Source organism: Cherax quadricarinatus, chromosome 29 (assembly GCF_038502225.1).
Source record: "Cherax quadricarinatus isolate ZL_2023a chromosome 29, ASM3850222v1, whole genome shotgun sequence".
NCBI lineage: Eukaryota > Metazoa > Arthropoda > Malacostraca > Decapoda > Parastacidae > Cherax > Cherax quadricarinatus.
In genome coordinates, this window is record NC_091320.1 from 37,122,959 (window position 1) to 37,140,458 (window position 17,500).

At 50.0% G+C, this 17,500-nt stretch overlaps 1 protein-coding gene across 3 annotated transcripts in view; it reads right to left on the reverse strand.

Annotated features, from left to right (window-relative positions):
* The window catches only part of stan (Protocadherin-like wing polarity protein stan), a 403,445-nt gene that overhangs the window by 362,709 nt on the left and 23,236 nt on the right, over positions 1 to 17,500 (reverse strand). For all 3 annotated transcript variants that reach the window (XM_053779307.2, XM_053779309.2, XM_053779308.2), the window contains exon 2: positions 5,119 to 5,251. In XM_053779307.2, the coding sequence (XP_053635282.1) occupies positions 5,119 to 5,251 (133 nt within the window). The remainder of the gene's footprint in view (positions 1 to 5,118; positions 5,252 to 17,500) is intronic.

Sequence of the window (17,500 nt, forward strand, 5' to 3'; positions counted from 1 at the left end):
GGTGGTGGTAGTGATAGTGTAGGTGGTGGTAGTGATAGTGTCGGTGGTGGTAGTGATAGTGTAGGTGGTGGTAGTGATAGTGTCGGTGGTGGTAGTGTCGGTGGGTAGTGATAGTGTAGGTGGTGGTGGTGATAGTGTAGGTGGTGGTAGTGATAGTGTAGGTGGTGGTAGTGATAGTGTAGGTGGTGGTAGTGATAGTGTAGGTGGTGGTGGTGATAGTGTAGGTGGTGGTAGTGATAGTGTAGGTGGTGGTGGTGATAGTGTAGGTGGTGGTAGTGATAGTGTAGGTGGTGGTGGTGATAGTGTAGGTGGTGGTAGTGATAGTGTAGGTGGTGGTGGTGATAGTGTAGGTGGTGGTGGTGATAGTGTAGGTGGTGGTAGTGATAGTGTAGGTGGTGGTAGTGATGGTGTAGGTGGTGGTGTAAGTGATAGTGTAGGTGGTGGTGGTGATAGTGTAGGTGGTGGTGGTGATAGTGTAGGTGGTGGTAGTGATAGTGTAGGTGGTGGTGGTGATAGTGTAGGTGGTGGTGGTGATAGTGTAGGTGGTGGTAGTGATAGTGTAGGTGGTGGTAGTGATAGTGTAGGTGGTGGTAGTGATAGTGTAGGTGGTGGTAGTGATAGTGTAGGTGGTGGTAGTGATAGTGTAGGTGGTGGTAGTGATAGTGTAGGTGGTGGTAGTGACAGTGTAGGTGGTGGTAGTGATAGTGTCGGTGGTGGTAGTGATAGTGTAGGTGGTGGTAGTGACAGTGTAGGTGGTGGTAGTGATAGTGTCGGTGGTGATAGTGATAGTGTAGGTGGTGGTAGTGACAGTGTAGGTGGTGGTAGTGATAGTGTAGGTGGTGGTAGTGATAGTGTCGGTGGTGGTAGTGATAGTGTAGGTGGTGGTAGTGATAGTGTAGGTGGTGGTAGTGATAGTGTCGGTGGTGGTAGTGATAGTGTAGGTGGTGGTAGTGATAGTGTAGGTGGTGGTAGTGATAGTGTAGGTGGTGGTAGTGATAGTGTAGGTGGTGGTAGTGATAGTGTAGGTGGTGGTAGTGATAGTGTAGGTGGTGGTAGTGATAGTGTAGGTGGTGGTAGTGATAGTGTAGGTGGTGGTAGTGATAGTGTAGGTGGTGGTGGTGATAGTGTAGGTGGTGGTAGTGATAGTGTAGGTGGTGGTAGTGATAGTGTAGGTGGTGGTAGTGATAGTGTAGGTGGTGGTAGTGATAGTGTCGGTGGTGGTAGTGATAGTGTAGGTGGTGGTAGTGATAGTGTAGGTGGTGATAGTGATAGTGTAGGTGGTGGTAGTGATAGTGTAGGTGTGTAGTGTAGTGATAGTGTAGGTGGTGGTAGTGATAGTGTAGGTGGTGGTAGTGTGACAGTGTAGGTGGTGTTAGTGATAGTGTAGGTGGTGGTAGTGATAGTGTCGGTGGTGGTAGTGATAGTGTCGGTGGTGGTAGTGATAGTGTAGGTGGTGGTAATGACAGTGTAGGTGGTGGTAGTGATAGTGTAGGTGATGGTAGTGACAGTGTAGGTGGTGGTAGTGATAGTGTAGGTGGTGGTGGTAGTGATAGTGTAGTGTGGTGGTAGTGATAGTGTAGGTGGTGGTAGTGATAGTGTAGGTGGTGGTAGTGATAGTGTAGGTGGTGGTAGTGATAGTGTAGGTGGTGGTGTGATAGTGTATAGTGTAGGTGGTGGTAGTGATAGTGTAGGTGGTGGTAGTGATAGTGTAGGTGGTGGTAGTGATAGTGTCGGTGGTGGTAGTGATAGTGTAGGTGGTGGTAGTGATAGTGTCGGTGGTGGTAGTGATAGTGTAGGTGGTGGTAGTGATAGTGTAGGTGGTGGTAGTGATAGTGTCGGTGGTGGTAGTGTAGGTGGTGTGTAGTGATAGTGTAGGTGGTGGTAGTGATAGTGTAGGTGGTGGTAGTGATAGTGTAGGTGGTGGTAGTGATAGTGTAGGTGGTGGTAGTGATAGTGTAGGTGGTAGTGATAGTGATAGTGTAGGTGGTGGTAGTGATAGTGTAGGTGGTGGTAGTGATAGTGTAGGTGGTGGTAGTGATAGTGTCGGTGGTGGTAGTGATAGTGTAGGTGGTGGTAGTGATAGTGTAGGTGGTGGTAGTGATAGTGTAGGTGGTGGTAGTGATAGTGTAGGTGGTGGTGGTGATAGTGTAGGTGGTGGTGGTGATAGTGTAGGTGGTGGTAGTGATAGTGTAGGTGGTGGTGGTGATAGTGTAGGTGGTGGTGGTGATAGTGTAGGTGGTGGTAGTGATAGTGTAGGTGGTGGTAGTGATAGTGTAGGTGGTGGTAGTGATAGTGTAGGTGGTGGTGGTGATAGTGTAGGTGGTGGTAGTGATAGTGTAGGTGGTGGTAGCGATAGTGTAGGTGGTGGTAGTGATAGTGTAGGTGGTGGTGGTGATAGTGTAGGTGGTGGTGGTGATAGTGTAGGTGGTGGTAGTGATAGTGTAGGTGGTGGTGGTGATAGTGTAGGTGGTGGTAGTGATAGTGTAGGTGGTGGTAGTGATAGTGTAGGTCGTGGTAGTGATAGTGTAGGTGGTGGTGGTGATAGTGTAGGTGGTGGTAGTGATAGTGTAGGTGGTGGTAGTGATAGTGTAGGTGGTGGTAGTGATAGTGTAGGTGGTGGTGGTGATAGTGTAGGTGGTGGTAGTGATAGTGTAGGTGGTGGTGGTGATAGTGTCGGTGGTGATAGTGATAGTAGTGTATGCGATGATAATGGCAGGTAGTGTTAATGATAGTAGTGAGGGTGGTAGCGGCGGCGGCGGCGGCGGCGGCGGCGGTCTGGTGTACTCTTCCATGTGGCAGTATTAAAGTGGACTTTGCCGCCTCTGAAGTTACTTCGGTAACGGGTTCCCACGAGTGGAGGAGGAGGATGGAGGAGGAGGATGGATGGAGGGAGGGAGGGGATGGAGTAGTGGTGGAGGTGATGGTGAAGGAAGTTAAGGCGCCTCTGGGTTGCTGGTCCTGTTGGAGAAGCAACACCTTCCAACCCCCCCTCTTCCCCCTCCCACCCCCCTCTTCCCCCTCCCACCCCCCTCTTCCCCCTCCCACCCTCCACTTCCCCCTCCTACCCCCCTCCTAGCACACCAAGACCCGTGGCTCGATTGGTAGCGTACTCAGCTCACATACCGAGTGACCGTGGTTCGATCTCCGGCACGAGTACAAACGCTGGACATTGTTTCCATATACCTGATATCACTGTTCACCTAGTAATAAGTAGGTACCTGGGTGTTAGTCACCTTACACCTGTTGTCCCTGTTCACTTAGTAGTAAATAGGTACCTGGGTGTTAGTTGACTGGTGTGGGTGGCATCCTGAGGGAGAATTAGTGCACCTTAGACAGGGATGGGCTTTGAAATTAGCTAAGGTAAGATAAAAGCTCTTAGTCTGTAAAATTTAGTAGTGAGAGAGATCTTAGCTTGTCAATAAAGTTAGGAATATTTAACCCGTAAATAGCTTGTCAATAAAGCTAGGGATCCTTAACCTAACCTGGTGGGTGTGAGTTGGACCTGACTAGCTTGTGCTACTAGGCCTGATGCGGTGCTCCAACTATAAGTAAAACCCTCTGTTCTTACTCTAGTGGATATATTAGTTAAATGCTTCACTTTTAACCTAGTCTAAGACTTAGTTCATTCTGCCTTAATTTCCAGGTTTTACTTTTAAATCCTCACCATTCTTTTAAGTGCCTAACACTTATCATGGAGAGTGATTTCTCAAGCAGTGGTTAACTTTTGTCTCTTTCTAGCTTGGAGTGTCAGCTTGGGTCATCTGGCAGCCACAGACACAGTGCTCAAGGAAATGAACTTCACACGAGTTCTGGGACGTCACAATTTTATCTAAGTGTAGCCAACCCCAGGCAACTACCTCTCATCTTGGAAGTGAAGGACCTACGTTCCTATCATCTTGACGGATTATTCGAGGCTAGAGACACTGTGACCAACTAGTCGTTAGGTTGAACATTAAAATGGTATAAAATACCGACAGATTGTTAGGTAAGACACATATGCAACAGTTAGGTATCTTTATTTCGAAATGTTTCGCCTACACAGTAGGCTTCTTCAGTCGAGTACAGAAAAGTTGATAGAAGCAGATGATGGACTGATTACATCGTCTTCAAGTATCTTCTGCTTCTATCAACTTTTCTGTACTCGACTGAAGAAGCCTACTGTGTAGGCGAAACGTTTCGAAATAAAGATACCTAACTGTTGCATATGTGTCTTACCTAATAGTCGTTAGGTTGTCACTCAGCTGTGACCCCCCCCCCACATCATCAGCAACAGCTATAATTTCTACAAGGCGCGGTGTCAACATCAACCAGACACCACAGTCTAACTGTACATATTAGCGTTGAATTCAAATATCATTTTTATATTTCATTTTTCATTTCTGTTTCACGTAGGATAAAATTCATATTTAAATGTTCTATATTTTCAATTATAACAATAAAGTGTTTATATCTGTATGTTATTATTCTTTTTCTATTCATTAATTTTCCTAAGTAGGAGCCAGCCTTGGTAAGACCAACTTAAGATCTAACAGAGCTGAGTAAGCCTTCACATGACCTGACTAGGTGGGTCATTAGGCTAATCAGGGGAAGGGGACATGAATCTGCTTTGCACAGGTCGGTAGGCCTGTTGCAGTGTTCCTTCTTTCTTATGTTCTTATGTAACCTTGTTAAACCCTGAGTATATAAAAAAATGGAATAACAGAACAATGAAAAAAAACAGTGTCTGAAAGGGCAAGAGAAAACTAAGGTAATCTCCTAGTATAGATTTAGTGATGGAAAAGCCTTTCTCGCAAATTTTCTGGAAGTGTATGACAGAGTTGCAAGGTAAAACAAGAAAGAGAGGGCTGGGTAGACTGCGTCTTCCTGGACTGCTGGAAAACATTTGATACAGTACTACACCAGAGATTAATTCAGAAATTGGAGAAACAGGTAGGTACTAGGAAGAGTGCTCCGGAAACTTGATACAGTGGCGTGGATGGTGATTTCCCTGAGACAGAGACTTCCATGGTAGCGTGCATGGTGACTTACCTGAGACAGAGACTTCCATGGTGGTGTGGATGGTGACTTCCCTGGCTAACTTGAGACAGACACCTGATGGTAACGTGGATGGTGACTTACCTGAGACAGAGACTTCCATGGTAGCGTGGATGGGAACGTTGGTGTTGAGTGAGGGAGAGAGGGTGATCTCTCCGGAGTCCTTATGAATGTCCACCAGCCCCGCCTTGTTACCACTGATGATGTGGTACGTCAACTGCAACACAAGACAACAACACCTCTTTAGTGCCTCCGTCTGCGACACATTCATCACACACCAGACGCAACACGAAACACTCCACGCAACACACACCAGACTTAACAAAACTTACACCACAAACACACCCAGAAAAAACACTCAATACTCGTAACAGTCTATGGAACACAATGTACAAAACAGTCTTACACTTTTCATATACCTCTGAAGAGTTTCGAGAGTTTTGCAAATCCCGCAGCCCAGCCTGGGCCAGGCTCGTCTGGCACTTGGTAGAGGTACTTGTCCAGTTTCCTCTGGAAAACTTCTACACTTGTCCCAGCAGTGTTTCTCAAATCTTCTGGTAATATGGTAAATAGTCTGGCACCACGAATGTTGATAAAATGTTCTCTTATTGTGCCCACGGCACCCCTACTTTTCACTGGGTTTGTTACATTTCCTACCATATCTCCCACTCCAGTATGTTATGGAAGTGTGGATATCAGGGACAAGGCCAGTATATATTATCATGCATCTCTCTTACACTCCAGTGAGTATATATTTAGTATTTTAAGGTGTTATAAGTAATTTAAATACTTTATTGGCACTATGCGACCGTATACGATCTCTGTTTATGTTTCAGCTCTGATATCTTTCCTGCCCTGAACAGGGCCGTCATCTTAGCTATCGTGAAATTTGATTTGTGCTGTTAGGTAAGACACATATGCAACAGTTAGGTATCTTTATTTCGAAACGTTTCGCCTACACAGTATGCTTCTTCAGTCGAGTACAGAAAAGTTGATAGAAGCAGAAGAGACTTGAAGACGATGTAATCAGTCCATCACCCTTGAAGTTTTGAGGTGGTCAGTCCCTCAGTCTGGAGAAGAGTATTGTTCCATAGTCTGAAACAATATGGAGTTGAGGTGATAGGATGGAGCCTTATATAGCGCCAGGAGGTGAGACGTAGGTCACTAGTAGGGGTAAGAACGTAGAACAATACTCTTCTCCAGACTGAGGGACTGACCACCTCAAAACTTCAAGGGTGATGGACTGATTACATCGTCTTCAAGTCTCTTCTGCTTCTATCAACTTTTCCGTATTCGACTGAAGAAGCCTACTGTGTAGGCCAAACGTTTCGAAATAAAGATACCTAACTGTTGCATATGTCTTACCTAACAACCTGTCGGTATTTTATACCATTTTAATGTTGATTTGTGTTCTTTGAAAGTGAGAACAGTTGATATGATTACTCCCAGGTCTTTCACTTGTGCGTTTTGTTCTATTTAATGATTCTCTTGTGCTTTGTCAACACACGCTGTCAGCACACAAGAGTCAGCTCAGGTAAAAAATAAAGCTTGCAAGACTGGCAATAAGCTGACATGTTACAAATCAAGGAGACGTACACCTGTGCTGTACCTGTGACAGAGCTTTGCTACCATGGAAGCCTGACCTGGGATCACGGAATGGAGGAGCGAACCTGCAACATTCCCAGTGCCCAATGAACCATAGTGCGACTCTAGGAAACTCTATTAAAGACATGGCTTTTTGTTAAGTCAGTAGAGTGTAAACTGTGTAAGTGCATGAAGGAAGTCAGGTGAGGAACTCAGGTGTGGAACTCTGGTGTGGAACTCTGGTGTGGAACTCTGGTGTGGAACTCTGGTGTGGAACTCTGGTGTGGAACTCTGGTGTGGAACTCTGGTGTGGAGAAAGACAACTTCATGGTCGGCCAGCAGTGAATGCTTCGCCCAGAAGGTGTTGTCAGAGTCTTGGCTAACAGAACGCTTGCTTTGTTTGGAACAAAAGTTTAGGAAGTTGTACAGAGGGCGGTTCCTAAACACTTTCTCTAGAATTTGTCGACCTCTTCAGCGACAAGTTTATCCTGGGTCTACTTCTTCAAGTGCCAGAGTTACGCTGAGCATCACAAGTGTTATTCAAAGTGTCTCGTCAGTGGAAGCAAGTTTATGTTCATTTAAGTTCTCTGACAAGTTTCTGTCAGTTTCCCCGAGGTAAATTTCACGACAAACTCCACAAGAAATGACTTAAACCCAGACAGTTTCTTCTTGAAAAAACTAATGGACTGAAGACATCGACTCCAAGCTGAGGAACTGATTACCTCAAACTTCTCCTCTTTTTCCACCGTTCTTCTTCGTACTGAACTGAGGAAACCACTGATTGGCGAAACGTTTCCACAGTTAAGATATCCAAGTGTTGGACAAATGTCTTATTCATCATACTGTTGGCTCTCCGAACCATTATCTACAAGTTGTTACGAGGATGTTATAGATGGCCAGGTTGAGGAGCTATGATCAGGACATCATCGATGTGTCTTCAACACGGGATCTTCGGAACGTTGTAAATAAAGTTATATCTCCATATACTCCGTGCAAATATTGACTAGAATCTTATTAAGAGATTAACTCGTTGTCATGTTGTTTAAACCATTCAGAACATAGTCAGAGTCCAGGTTCTGGATAGTTCACTACTTCCCTGTCCCTACCTACCCTCACTGCCTCCTCTGTCTCTCCCTGCCTCTCCCTACCCTCACTGGCTCCTCTATCTCTCCCTGCCTCTCTCTACCCTCACTGCCTCCTCTGTCTCTCCCTGCCTCTCCCTACCGTCACTGCCTCCTCTATCTCTCCCTGCCTCTACCTACCCTCACTGCCTCCTCTGTCTCTCCCTGCCTCTCCCTACCCTCACTGCCTCCTCTGTCTCTCCCTGCCTCTCCCTACCCTCACTGCCTCCTCTGTCTCTCCCTGCCTCTCCCTACCCTCACTGCCTCCTCTGTCTCTCCCTGCCTCTCCCTACCCTCACTGCCTCCTCTGTCTCTCCCTGCCTCTCCCTACCCTCACTGCCTCCTCTATCTCTCCCTGCCTCTCCCTACCCTCACTGCCTCCTCTGTCTCTCCCTGCCTCTCCCTACCCTCACTGCCTCCTCTATCTCTCCCTGCCTCTCCCTACCCTCACTGCCTCCTCTATCTCTCCCTGCCTCTCCCTACCCTCACTGCCTCCTCTGTCTCTCCCTGCCTCTCCCTACCCTCACTGCCTCCTCTATCTCTCCCTGCCTCTCCCTACCCTCACTGCCTCCTCTATCTCTCCCTGCCTCTCCCTACCCTCACTGCCTCCTCTGTCTCTCCCTGCCTCTCCCTACCCTCACTGCCTCCTCTGTCTCTCCCTGCCTCTCCCTACCCTCACTGCCTCCTCTGTCTCTCCCTGCCTCTCCCTACCCTCACTGCCTCCTCTATCTCTCCCTGCCTCTCCCTACCCTCACTGCCTCCTCTGTCTCTCCCTGCCTCTCCCTACCCTCACTGCCTCCTCTATCTCTCCCTGCCTCTCCCTACCCTCACTGCCTCCTCTGTCTCTCCCTGCCTCTCCCTACCCTCACTGCCTCCTCTGTCTCTCCCTGCCTCTCCCTACCCTCACTGCCTCCTCTGTCTCTCCCTGCCTCTCCCTACCCTCACTGCCTCCTCTGTCTCTCCCTGCCTCTCCCTACCGTCACTGCCTCCTCTGTCTCTCCCTGCCTCTCCCTACCGTCACTGCCTCCTCTATCTCTCCCTGCCTCTCCCTACCGTCACTGCCTCCTCTATCTCTCCCTGCCTCTCCCTACCGTCACTGCCTCCTCCATCTCTCCCTGCCTCTACCTACCCTCCCTGCCTCCTCCATCTTCTCACCTTTCCTCCATCGTCTCCCTGCCTCCTCCATCTTCTCACCTTTCCTCCATCGTCTCCCTGCCTCCTCCATCTTCTCACCTTTCCTCCATCGTCTCCCTGCTTTTATCATCGCCTCTCACCCCCTGCCTCTCTTCCTATACACCCTCCCTCTTCCTCCCCCATCCACTCCACTACCCTACTTCCCTATTCTCCCTCCGTACACCCTTCCCCCCTATCTTCCCCTCTTTTATCTCCCCTTAGCTTCTAATTACTACAACCTTTTGTTCTCTATTGTATCGCTATGGTGATGGTAGGAAGGTTGTAGTGGTGATGGTGGGGAGATTGTAGTGGTGGTGGGGAGGTTGTAGTGGTGTTGATGATGGTGGGGAGATTGTAGTGGTGGTGGGGAGGTTGCAGTGATGGTGGGGAGGTTGTAGTGGTGATGGTGGTGGTGGAGAGGTTATAGTGGAGTGGTGGGGAGGTTGTAGTGGTAGTGGGTGGCTACACAACACCATCGTAATGGTAATAATGGTGGTGATAGTGGTAGATAACATACCACCATCGTGGTCTGAATCACTAACTACCCGCCAGCCTGGTTCCAACGGTAACAGTAGTAGTGGTGGTAGTGGTAGAGGTGGTAATAGTTGTAGTGGTAGAGGTAGTGGTGGTAGTGGTGGTAGTAGTGGTGGTAGTAGTGGTAGCAGTAGTGGTAGCAGTAGTGGTGGTAGAGGTGGTGGTGGTGGTGGTGGTGGTGGTGGTGGTGGTGGTGGTGGTGGTGGTGGTGGTGGTGGTGGTAGTAGTAGTGGTAGGCCACAGACCACCATCGTGGTATGAATCACTAACTACCCACCAGCCTGGTTCCAACGATCAATAAGAGTACTCTCACCGTCCACCTGTGTACTCAGTCACTGCTGCTAGTGCTGGGTTGACACACAGCTCCTGGCCCAGCCTCACACACACACACACACATGGACAAGACACAGCTTCTGGCCCTGCGTCACATACACAGGGACGAGACACAGCTCCTGGCCCCGCTTCACGCACACAGGGGCAAGACACAGCTCCTGGCCCTGCCTCACACAAGGTCAAGCCACAGCTCATACCTAGTCTTGAAGCTGTGCACTGGGCTTGCCCTCACCACCTCTTCCTAGATCACCTTTAAAAAAAGTAATTCCTAACATCTGTGTGTCTGTACTTCACAGACACATAGATGTCTACGTCTGTACCATGTATGTCGTGATCATGGCTCCCCCAATACGTCTCTCATTCAGTGCTGTTAGGTTCAATTCCTTCACTCTCTCAGTTCTGAGACTAGTTTTATCGTGAACCTTTTGACTTTTTCGACATCCTTAATATGTTTCACCAGGTCGAGGGTTCTATGAAGGTGCTCTGGTAGCTCACACCAGAACCTTGGTAGCTCACACCAGAACCTTGGTAGCTCACACCAGAAGCTTGGTAGCTCACACCAGAACCTTAGTAGCTCACACCAGAAGCTTGGTAGCTCACACCAGAACCTTGGTAGCTCACACCAGAACCTTGGTAGCTCACACCAGAAGCTTGGTAGCTCACACCAGAACCTTGGTAGCTCACACCAGAACCTTGGTAGCTCACACCAGAACCTTGGTAGCTCACACCAGAACCTTGGTAGCTCACACCAGAAGCTTGGTAGCTCACACCAGAACCTTAGTAGCTCACACCAGAAGCTTGGTAGCTCACACCAGAACCTTGGTAGCTCACACCAGAACCTTGGTAGCTCACACCAGAAGCTTGGTAGCTCACACCAGAAGCTTGGTAGCTCACACCAGAACCTTGGTAGCTCACACCAGAACCTTAGTAGCTCACACCAGAACCTTAGTAGCTCACACCAGAAGCTTGGTAGCTCACACCAGAACCTTGGTAGCTCACACCAGAAGCTTGGTAGCTCACACCAGAACCTTAGTAGCTCACACCAGAAGCTTGGTAGCTCACACCAGAACCTTGGTAGCTCACACCAGAACCTTAGTAGCTCACACCAGAACCTTGGTAGCTCACACCAGAACCTTGGTAGCTCACACCAGAACCTTGGTAGCTCACACCAGAACCTTGGTAGCTCACACCAGAACCTTGGTAGCTCACACCAGAACCTTGGTAGCTCACACCAGAACCTTAGTAGCTCACACCAGAACCTTGGTAGCTCACACCAGAACCTTGGTAACTCACACCAGAACCTTGGTAGCTCACACCAGAACCTTGGTAGCTCACACCAGAACCTTGGTAACTCACACCAGAACCTTGGTAACTCACACCAGAACCTTGGTAGCTCACACCAGAACCTTGGTAACTCACACCAGAACCTTGGTAGCTCACACCAGAACCTTGGTAGCTCACACCAGAAGCTTGGTAGCTCACACCAGAACCTTGGTAGCTCACACCAGAACCTTGGTAGCTCACACCAGAAGCTTGGTAGCTCACACCAGAACCTTGGTAGCTCACACCAGAACCTTGGTAGCTCACACCAGAACCTTGGTAGCTCACACCAGAACCTTGGTAGCTCACACCAGAACCTTGGTAGCTCACACCAGAACCTTGGTAGCTCACACCAGAACCTTGGTAGCTCACACCAGAACCTTGGTAGCTCACACCAGAAGCTTGGTAGCTCACACCAGAACCTTGGTAGCTCACACCAGAACCTTGGTAGCTCACACCAGAACCTTAGTAGCTCACACCAGAACCTTGGTAGCTCACACCAGAACCTTGGTAACTCACACCAGAACCTTGGTAGCTCACACCAGAACCTTGGTAGCTCACACCAGAACCTTGGTAGCTCACACCAGAACCTTGGTAACTCACAGCAGAACCGTGGTAGCTCACACCAGAAGCTTGGTAGCTCACACCAGAACCTTGGTAGCTCACACCAGAACCTTGGTAGCTCACACCAGAACCTTAGTAGCTCACACCAGAACCTTGGTAGCTCACACCAGAACCTTGGTAACTCACACCAGAACCTTGGTAGCTCACACCAGAACCTTGGTAGCTCACACCAGAACCTTGGTAACTCACACCAGAACCTTGGTAACTCACACCAGAACCTTGGTAGCTCACACCAGAAGCTTGGTAGCTCACACCAGAACCTTGGTAGCTCACACCAGAACCTTGGTAGCTCACACCAGAACCTTGGTAGCTCACACCAGAACCTTGGTAGCTCACACCAGAAGCTTGGTAGCTCACACCAGAACCTTGGTAGCTCACACCAGAACCTTGGTAGCTCACACCAGAACCTTGGTAACTCACACCAGAACCTTGGTAGCTCACACCAGAAGCTTGGTAGCTCACACCAGAACCTTGGTAGCTCACACCAGAACCTTAGTAGCTCACACCAGAACCTTGGTAGCTCACACCAGAACCTTGGTAGCTCACACCAGAACCTTGGTAGCTCACACCAGAACCTTAGTAGCTCACACCAGAACCTTGGTAGCTCACACCAGAACCACGACCACCACACACCTGCAACAACCTTGACTAAGTACTATAACATCCAGGAGGGATCATTGCAAGCAGTGATCAATACCTGGACGCTCACCTAACCATTACCTGTCCACCACCACCTACACCTGTCCACCACCAACACCTGTCCACCACCACCTACACCTGTCCACCACCACCTACACCTGTCCACCACCACTACCTACACTTGTCCACCACCACCACCTACACCTGTCCACCACCACTACCTACACTTGTCCACCTACTTGCATCCTTAATCACCTACACTTGTACACCACCAAAGAGAGAGAGAGAGAGAGAGAGAGAGAGAGAGAGAGAGAGAGAGAGAGAGAGAGAGAGAGAGAGAGAGAGAGAGAGAGAGAGAGAGAGAGAGAGAGAGAAAGGCCATAGATGGATGATGAAAACTGAGACAAAATATGGGCCCAAGAGAGCAGTGACTCGACCTCCCCCTCACCACCACTTGGCAAGCACAGAATCGATAAGTACACAAGAAGATGAACAACATCCTCCCTCTATTATTTACAAACTAAGCAGAGTACAGTAGCTGTCTGCTATATCTCCTCCACACAAGCACACACATCACCCTCTTAGCTAACACTTAACACCCTCGCCTCGTCTACCTCTCTCTCTCTCACTCCCCTACAATCTCCCCGCCCCTCAATACACACACTGGAAGTTGAAAACTTAGATGAGTCATAGGGACGTTAGGAAGTACTTTTTCAGTCATAGAGTTGTCAGGAAGTGGAATAGTCTGGAGTGATGTCGTGGAGGCAGGATGCATATTTAGCTTTAAGAAGAGGTATGATAAAGCTCATGGAGCAGGGAGAGAGTGGACCTAGTAGCGACCAGTGAAGAGGCGGGGCCAGGAGCTGCGAATCGATTCCTGTAACCACAAATAGGCGAGTACAAACAGGTGAGTACACACACACACACACACACAAACATACACACACACACACACACACACACACACACACACACACACACACACACACACACACACACACACACACACACACACACACACACACACACACAAATTTTAGCTGTAAATCCAGGTAGGTGCTTCTGGTAATTCTTGTGATACCTAGTTCCTTACCCTTATGTGTACATTCCTTACCTTCTGTGTACCACCTTCCCCTTCTTTTTACTCCCTTTCCTACTTACCTTCCACACCTGCCTGGAAGACGTGCACGACGCTGTTACAAAATGCAACATCTATAAAGTATAGACATCTCCAGAGAATACTAGAAGGTCAACTTATTGATCTCCCTCTAGCATCTAGCCTGTTTCTGGGATTGTAACAGTTTGTCAGAGTATACTCCAGGTCCACTGTTAGGGTCGTCTTCGTCTCCTCGTTCCTTGCCTGACGCTATGCTACTCTCCGCTGCTTCAAACATTATTGTTGTTCGGCGAATGAGTCGTCATATTGTTCAAGCAAGCTGGATGCCTCGATGGTCCAGAAGTTAGGTTATTTAGGAACTTGTCAGTGTCATTCTAAGTTGAGTCTTACTGAGTCTTACTGAGTCTTACTGAGTCTTACTGAGTCTTACCGAGTCTTACTGAGTCTTACCGAGTCTTACTGAGTCTTACTGAGTCTTACTGAGTCTTACTGAGTCTTACTGAGTCTTACTGAGTCTTACTGAGTCTTACCGAACACATACATGATTATTTACATACATTTCTCTTATATTAATGAGTGAATCTCATAGCAACATACCTGCTGGTACATATTAAGAACATTCAAGTGTACAGTTGATCTCAGGTGCCGGTAGCACCAGTTATAAAATACAGACTAAGTATATACCAGTAATAAAATATATTACTAAATTGTAATTATTACCACCCAGACACCTTTGTTATTACAGATTTCAGTTTTTATTTAGTTGGTCTGTATTTATCCAGTTGTGATCCCAAAGCGCTATTGAGAAGCCACTTAATTTTAACAGGATAACTGGACAAGGATATACCTGGAGACATCCTATACAAAAGGCATAAAACTCCCCTATTACTGAAACAGTGCACAGCATTACCAAATCCCCGACTACGACAGTGCGTAGATGCCAGAACAATGTAGATCGAGAGTTAAACTTGGGACCAGAGATGTAGTCTCTCCCCAAGACATATAACCTCTGCAAACATCAAATATCACTAAGTCTAATTAATGCTGTGAACAGAGTTGTACAAAGTTAAGAGATGCATGTCCCAGCTCCCCCAAAAGAGACATGCCCTACTAAAGCCAGAATCTAAATGATATGAGCTGAGGAGAATAGCCCTCTCTCAAACAGAGTGACAAAGAGAGCATGTTGCCTCTACAAGCAACAGCTAGAGAGAGAGAGCACGAGGCAGGTCCTCCAGAAAGAACATCAGATGTGTCAGGTGACTTGCACCAGCTTCAGCATAACACCAACTGTTAAACAAGCGAGCAGGTAGTTTGCAAATGCTGGCAGCCAATCAAGACTGTGCACCAGCGACCACCGTCAGAGGTGCACCAGCGAGCACCGTCAGAGGTGCACCAGCGACCACTGTCAGTGGTGCACCAGCGACCACCGTCAGAGGTGCACCAGCGACCACCGTCAGAGGTGCACCAGCGAGCACCGTCAAAGGTACACCAGCGACCACCGTCAAAGGTGCACCAGCGAGCACCGTCAGAGGTACACCAGTGACCACCGTCAAAGGTACACCAGCGACCACCGTCAGAGGTGCACCAGCAAGCACCGTCAGAGGTGCACCAGCGAGCACCGTCAGAGGTACACCAGTGACCACCGTCAAAGGTACACCAGCGACCACCGTCAAAGGTGCACCAGCGAGCACCGTCAGAGGTACACCAGTGACCACCGTCAAAGGTACACCAGCGACCACCGTCAAAGGTGCACCAGCGAGCACCGTCACAGGTACACCAGTGACCACCGTCAAAGGTACACCAGCGACCACCGTCAGAGGTGCACCAGCGAGCACCGTCAGAGGTGCACCAGCGACCACCGTCAGAGGTGCACCAGCGACCACCGTCAGAGGTGCACCAGCGAGCACCGTCAGAGGTGCACCAGCGACCACCGTAAGAGGTACACCAGCGACCACCGTCAGAGGTGTACCAGCGAGCACCGTCAGAGGTACACCAGTGGCCACCGTCAGATGTGCACCAGCGACCACCGTCAGAGGTGCACCAGCGAGCACCGTCAGAGGTACACCAGTGGCCACCGTCAGATGTGCACCAGCGACCACCGTCAGAGGTGCACCAGCGAGCACCGTCAGAGGTACACCAGCGACCACCGTCAGAGGTGCACCAGCGACCGCCGTCAGAGGTGCACCAGCGAGCACCGTCAGAGGTGCATCAGCGAGCACCGTCAGAGGTGCACCAGCGAGCACCGTCAGAGGTGCACCAGCGAGCACCGTCAGAGGTACACCAGTGGCCACCGTCAGATGTGCACCAGCGACCACCGTCAGAGGTGCACCAGCGAGCACCGTCAGAGGTACAGCAGCGACCACCGTCAGAGGTGCACCAGCGAGCACCGTCAGAGGTACACCAGTGGCCACCGTCAGATGTGCACCAGCGACCACCGTCAGAGGTGCACCAGCGAGCACCGTCAGAGGAACACCAGCGACCACCGTCAGAGGTGCACCAGCGACCACCGTCAGAGGTGCACCAACGAGCACCGTCAGAGGTGCACCAGCGACCACCGTCAGAGGTGCACCAGCGACCACCGTCAGAGGTGCACCAGCGACCACCGTCAGAGGTGCACCAGCGACCAGTCAGAGGTGCACCAGCGACCACCGTCAGAGGTGTACCAGTGACCACCGTCAGAGGTGCACCAGCGAGCACCGTCAGAGGTGCACCAGCGAGCACCGTCAGAGGTGTACCAGTGACCACCGTCAGAGGTGCACCAGTGACCACCGTCAGAGGTGCACCAGCGACCACCGTCAGAGGTGCACCAGCGACCACCATCAGAGGTGTACCAGTGACAACCGTCAGAGGTGCACCAGCGACCACCGTCAGAGGTGCACCAGCGACCAGTCAGAGGTGCACCAGCGACCACCGTCAGAGGAACACCAGCGACCACCGTCAGAGGTGCACCAGCGACCACCGTCAGAGGTGCACCAGCGACCACAGTCAGAGGTGCACCAGCGACCACCGTCAGAGGTGTACCAGTGACCACCGTCAGAGGTGCACCAGCGAGCACCGTCAGAGGTGCACCAGCGAGCACCGTCAGAGGTGTACCAGTGACCACCGTCAGAGGTGCACCAGTGACCACCGTCAGAGGTGCACCAGCAGCCACCGTCAGAGGTGTACCAGTGACAACCGTCAGAGGTGCACCAGCAACCACCGTCAGAGGTGCACCAGTGACCACCGTCAGAGGTGCACCAGCGACCACCATCAGAGGTGTACCAGTGACAACCGTCAGAGGTGCACCAGCAACCACCGTCAGAGGTGTACCAGCGAGCACCGTCAGAGGTGCACCAGCGAGCACCGTCAGAGGTGCACAAGCGAGCACCATAAGAGGTGCACCAGCGAGCACCGTGTTCCTGACACACGTGCATGATGATGCATGCACGTGTTCCTGACACACGTGCATGATGGTGCACGTGTTCTTGACACACGTGCATGATGGTGAACGTGTTCCTGTCACACGTGCATGACTGTACAAGTGTTCCTGGCACACGTTCATGACGGTACAAGTGCTCCTTGCACACGTGCATGACGGTACAAGTGCTCCTGGCACACGTGCATAACGGTACAAGTGCTCCTGGCACACGTGCATGGCGGTACAAGTGCTCCTGGCACACGTGCATGAAGGTACAAGTGTTCCTGGCACTCGTGCATGACGGTACAAGTGTTCCTGGCACACGTGCATGACGGTACAAGTGCTCCTGGCACACGTGCATGATGGTACAAGTGTTCCTGGCACACGTGCATGACGGTACAAGTGTTCCTGGCACACGTGCATGACGATACAAGTGTTCCTGGCAAACGTGCATGACGGTACAAGTGTTCCTGGCACACGTGCATGACGGTACAAGTGCTCCTGGCACACGTGCATGACGGTACAAGTGCTCCTGGCACACGTGCATAACGGTACAAGTGCTCCTGGTACACGTGCATGGCGGTACAAGTGTTCCTGGCACACGTGCTTGACGGTACAAGTGTT